This window comes from Oncorhynchus clarkii, chromosome 5 (assembly GCF_045791955.1).
Source record: "Oncorhynchus clarkii lewisi isolate Uvic-CL-2024 chromosome 5, UVic_Ocla_1.0, whole genome shotgun sequence".
Classification (NCBI taxonomy): Eukaryota; Metazoa; Chordata; class Actinopteri; order Salmoniformes; family Salmonidae; genus Oncorhynchus; species Oncorhynchus clarkii.
Window position 1 is genome coordinate 19,710,528 of NC_092151.1, and position 6,000 is coordinate 19,716,527.

At 46.1% G+C, this 6,000-nt stretch overlaps 1 protein-coding gene across 4 annotated transcripts in view; it reads left to right on the forward strand.

Annotated features, from left to right (window-relative positions):
* The window catches only part of LOC139409882 (fibrinogen C domain-containing protein 1-like), a 210,124-nt gene extending 204,437 nt beyond the window's left edge, over window positions 1-5,687 (forward strand). For all 4 annotated transcript variants that reach the window (XM_071155276.1, XM_071155278.1, XM_071155277.1 and 1 more), the window contains 2 exons: window positions 1,680-1,859; window positions 4,754-5,687. In XM_071155276.1, coding sequence (XP_071011377.1) covers window positions 1,680-1,859; window positions 4,754-5,016 — 443 coding nt within the window. In that variant the 3' untranslated portion in view covers window positions 5,017-5,687. The remainder of the gene's footprint in view (window positions 1-1,679; window positions 1,860-4,753) is intronic.
* Window positions 5,688-6,000: the final 313 nt, after the last annotated feature.

Consider the following 6,000-nt stretch of genomic DNA (forward strand, 5'->3'; position numbering starts at 1 on the left):
GAACTCCGGGAACACCGGATAACGACAAACGACAAGACGGAGATGCATTCAACATGCGCCAACACCGTCCAGCCAAAGCGTAGTAGATACAGCTCCTACAGCGCTGGAACTCTGAGTGATCCAGTTTGTCCTGAAACAAAGCGTAGTAGATACAGCTCCTACAGCGTTGGAACTCTGAGTGATCCAGTTTGTCCTGAAACAAAGCGTAGTAGATACAGCTCCTACAGCGTTGGAACTCTGAGTGATCCAGTTTGTCCTGAAACAAAGCGTAGTAGATACAGCTCCTACAGCGCTGGAACTCTGAGTGATCCAGTTTGTCCTGAAACAAAGCGTAGTAGATACAGCTCCTACAGCGCTGGAACCATTCATTTACTTCTCCAGACAAAGAGGCTCCATTGGAAAACTCATCTGGGACTAACTTAGCAGTTTAGCTAGGTTAGTGGCTCTTTAAAGCAGACTCCAACCTGTCAGTTAAGTGGTTTTTCTGGACTAGAAATAGCGGTCCTAGCTGTTAAAAGCAAACCGCGCTGCGGAATCCATGCAGAAACAAGATCTGTATTCATGTCCAAACAAAGTGTTTCCAGTATACAGTGTTCAGCTGCGTACTCTGATGACGTAAGGACCATGAGCATCATGTTGGAATGGAGTGAAATTGTCACACAGCAAGCTGAAGAGTGTATTGTTGAGACTGGATAACGGTTTCATATTTGTGTTTTCTTTCATGGGAGCTTCCAAATGCAGTGACTGGTAAATGTCCATTCAGACATGTACACACACACACACACACACACACACACACACACACACACACACACACACACACACACACACACACACACACACTCTCTCTCTTCGGATCTGTTTTGTTGGCAACTTCATTCCCTTAACCTTAACCCTGGGATCTTCAATTAGAGAATAAACAGGTCAAGAACATCTTCCGAGAGTTTTCTCTGGTCAGATCACATGATCTCAACTCCTGGCCCTTGCCCTCTCTATTCCTCTCATCCTTAGCTATATTCCATGTGTTTCTGTTACCACACACTCTGCGAATGTTAATTTCCTAAATTAGTTATGACACGCTGTCATAGTATTCCACACTTAACGTGTGTGTGTGTTTGTGCGTTTGTGTGTGAATACCTGCATGCGTGTGTGTTGATCAGAGTGTGTCCTTAAAGTGCTTGGTTTGTGAGGACGCAGCTGCTGTCTTTAAAGTTATGTGACAGAGCATGGGTTAACGCATCCAGACCGAGCATCCTGCTGCACTGAGAGGACCTATCACTTACTGTAGCAGGGAACTGACTGGCAGGTGAGGAAATTATGTGTATTTTTGTTTTCGTGGAAGACGCATGGTGCAGTACCAAGCTGTTGAATGGCTTCGGTGGGGTTTTCTCTGAGCAACAAGGGGGTCTCTTTCCCTCAGGGAGGGGCTCTGATTGGTCACCTCTAACACCTTATCTCTTTCTCTCCTTCTCTTTCTCACTTCTTTCTCATTCATTCATTCTCTCTCTGTCTCTTTCTCTCTGTCTCTCTCTCCATTTTTGTCTCTTCATCTCTCCCTCTCTTCCTCTCTTCTCCCCTTCTACCACTCTCTGCATCTCTGTCTTTCCTTCCCTCTCTCCCATCCCTTTTTTCTCTCTCTCTCCTTCACTCTCTCTCTCTCTCTCTCTCTCTCTCTGCAGGGTTGAAGCAGATTCATGCCTTGTCCATCCAGGGTAACTATGAATTGAGGATTGACCTGGAGGACTTTGACAACAGTACAGCCTACGCCCAGTACGAGACCTTTGGAGTGGGCCTGTTCTCTGTGGACCCGGATGATGATGGATACCCACTGACAGTCGGAGATTACTCCGGAAACGCAGGTACATGGTTATATCTGACTGACCAGTTCCCGTTGGGGATCAAGAATGTATATACCTAAAAAACTTAACATTGATGTTTGATTCAAATCATAGATTAGGTCATTGTAGACCTAGACATCAATCAAAGGGTAAAGCACCCCAAACACAAACATTTAAGCCTCAGATTTACTTCTCAAATACTACAATTATAACTCAGCAATGCATTGACTCTATCTATCGTCATATCTGCTGTGTCATCTGCAGTAGTCTTGTTAATATTGTTAAGTGCTGAGGGGGTGAGGGAGGGAGGCAGAAAGGGAGGGAGTGTTTGGTTTTGGTCCCCACTGTGTTGTGTTAATGCCCGATGATTTAACAATGTAGACAGTCAGACTGAGGGGGACAAAGTGTATATATCTGTTCCCCAAATGTCACATCTCACCCAGTGCCCCGCCCCGTGAATAAATTACTACACAATGAATTACTGTGGTTGACCTGCAGCGTAAACAAAACACTGTCTCACGCTCGTCGCTACAAAGAAGCAATTTTAAGAACCTTTGGGTCGCTTAGCACAGAGAAGGGGGACAGATGAGAGAGGAGGGATGGGGGAACGACGAGGGAGAAGAGAGAGAGAGGGAGAGAGAGAGGGAGAGGGTGAGGGAGAGAGAGGGTAAAGAAGGACACAATCAGGTTTTGGAGAGAGAGAGAGATGGGTTGTTTAAATGGCTTATAGCTTCTCCTACTGCAATGAAACTGACCTTCAACTGACAACGTGCCTGTTGGACATTTGAATCCCACCGCAGCATACGAAGCCTCCCCCTGTATCCTTGTACCATCTTAGTACCACAATAATTGTTATTATCATCCGCAATGACTGTTTTAGACACCTACCACTCTTCTGCCCCTCTCCCACGCACACACACACACACACACACACACACACACACACACACACACACACACACACACACACACACACACACACACACACACACACACACACACACACACACACACACACACACACACACACACATATATATACACACAATTTCCTCTGATCTGAGATCTGTAGACAGGTAGTTATTGTGGCTAGAAGCTGCTGGATCTTAATGGTGTTCAGTGGAGCCGCCCATCCCATCCCCTTCCCTTTACCCAGACAAGGTGACACTGAACGGGCTGCAAATGAAACTCTAAGTGCTCCTAGCCTGGTTCATCTCTCTCTCCCCTTATTTAGTTTCATCCGGTAACCATCATCATGCTGTCACGATGGGTTGTATGTTTTGATCTTTTTTCTCTGTTTTGCCATTTCTTCTATCGGAACTAATTGCACCATGGGTTACCGTGGAAACAGCAAATTGAGAGAGGGTTGGGAGGGTTTGGTTGGAGGGGAGAAGGGAGTAGCAGTGGCCACACCCAGCCTGGGGATTTAAACGCTTAAGATGCCCAGACGAGCTGCTAGCGAACACCTCACCGCTGGAGATGAGGGGTTTTATCCCCCTCTGGTCACAGACACAGCATGAAGCATTATAGAGAGGGACATAGGGAGTGAGGGAAAGAGTGAAAAACACACAGGGAGAGGTAGAGTGATATAAAAATCCACATCCAGGCACTCGTATCCTTTTGTTTATTGAAAGCCTGAAGAGTTGCTATGAAACACCAATAACAAGTACATTATTCTCTGAAATCGTTTATTGTGTGGTACAGAATGTCATCACTCAGCATCTCCATGTGCAGTGCCGCTGACAGTAAGCCAACCACCCAAGTATGACATTCAGCGCAAAGCCGTAGCCTATACAGATGTAGGATCTTAATTTGATCACTATTTTTTTCCTGAGAGTTTTCCTTCACAACAGGAAATGCAAACTTGTAGTGTATTTACGTTTTTAAAAAGGCTTCTAATCTTTGTAATTTCCACTTTGAAATTTCAAACTTGATTTGCCGCAACTAAAAATGCATCAACCCTTACAAAAAACGTCAAATAATTATAATCCACATAATGATTCACATCACCTGCTACTACAGGATTATTTCCTGCTGTAGCAAACTGACTAAAATGAAGATCCTACATCTGTAGCTAACTGTGTCATGTACCTCGCTTTAGTTCTATTTCTGCTGTAGCTACAAAGATCCTCATTGTGTGTGTGTGTGTGTGTGTGTGCGTGCGTGCGCGCGCGTGCGTGTGTGTGTGTGTGTGTGCGTGCGTGCGTGCGCGTGTGTGCGTGCGTGTGTGTGTGTGCGTGTGTGTGTGCGTGCGTGCATGCGTGCTGTGACAGTTGTGTGGTGATCGGATCGTTAGGGATGTAATATTAGCAGAAGGATAAAAAGGTCAGCGTAGAGCCCTTTGATAAATAAACAACATAGTGTTGTAACACTGCAATTTATGTAATGAGGACTGATCTTCTAGAAAGGACAGGAGGCATCTCTCTCTGATCTCACGTAATTTATGGAAATTATTGATTGTAAAATCCTGAGTCATTTAGGTAAATGAATGGGAAAGCAGTGCTGCTCTCTGATGTAAGAGATCTCTGGACAAATACATTGGTTGAACTAGGAAGGACCAATCAAAGCACTGAGAAGTTGAAACCTATTTTATCAGCCTCTCTCAATTATCTTCTTATTTTTTGTCTTCCCATCTATCTTCTATTTCTCCTCTGTTCATCCTTGTCCTTTGACTGTGTGTGTGTGTGTGTGTGTGTGTGTGTGTGTGTGTGTGTGTGTGTGTGTGTGTGTGTGTGTGTGTGTGTGTGTGTGTGTGTGTGTGTGTGTGTGTGTGTGTGTGTGTGTGTGTGTGTGTGTGCGTGTATGTAAATATGGTTGTGTGTTTGTTTGTACATGAATGCAACATAAATGTGTCCTTCACTCATCCAATCCACCCCCCACCCTCTACCACCAACCCGCTCCCCTTCACCATATAGGCGATGCTCTGCTCAAGCACAACGGGATGAAGTTCACAACCAAAGACAAGGACAACGACCACTCGGAGAACAACTGTGCCTCCTTCTACCACGGCGCGTGGTGGTACCGTAACTGCCACACGTCCAACCTGAACGGACAGTACCTCCGCGGGCAGCACACCTCCTATGCCGACGGCATCGAGTGGTCCACCTGGACCGGCTGGCAGTACTCCCTCAAGTTCTCTGAGATGAAGATACGACCCGCGCGCGACGAGAGCAAATGAGTATATGAGGCAATAACAGAGGAAAGGAGTTGAAAGTGTTCAGAGTAATAAAACCACACCCTCAGATACTGTTTACTGAATGACTAAAAGGATTGACATCTTTGATTGGTTTACTACTATTCTCTACTGTTTCCTGTGGAGCCCTTGTCCCTCTCCACCACCTCCCAGCCCCGCCCAACTTCATGTGCCCCATCCCTACCCGTAGTCCCCTATCGCCTACTAGTGTTGTGCTGAGGCTTTTTGTGCCCCCCTCCCCCCACACACTTCCTTCCCAACAACCTCATGACTTCACTGGATCAGGAAATGAGTCTGATTCACTCTGTTCATCACTCTTTCTATTAGTGCTTCATTTATATCTAGCTATTAATCAAGTATCTGTCTATTCCTTCTGAGCCTTGACCTTGTCCTTGACCTGTCTCCTGTGTTTGTTGTGCCCTGTAACCAGTAGTCCTATTCCCACAGTCCTTTGCTGCGTTGCTGCCAGTCAGCGAAGCGTGGCGTTACCGTGTGACCTTAGAACAAGTGACTGATTCATGATATGTCAGAAACGGAGATGTGACATTACAGTTGGAACACACACACAGACACACACACACACACACACACACACACACACACACACACACAAACTTACACACGCACACACACACACACATACACACACGCATACATACACGCATACACACACACACACATACACACACTTACACACACACACACACACGCATACATACACACGCATACACACACGCATACACACACACACACGCATACACACACGCATACACACACTTACACACACACACCCTGCCCCCTGAAGCTACAATATGACCACAGCAAAACTCTGTCACCTAAAGTGACCCGGCTGCATTGGCCTCCCAGCCAGAATGGCCCAACCCACAGTACTGCTTACGTGTCCCTTTATTTCAGATAGCCTCGGTAGGAGGCACAACGCAATGGAACAGCTGCACCAGTGTAGAGAGG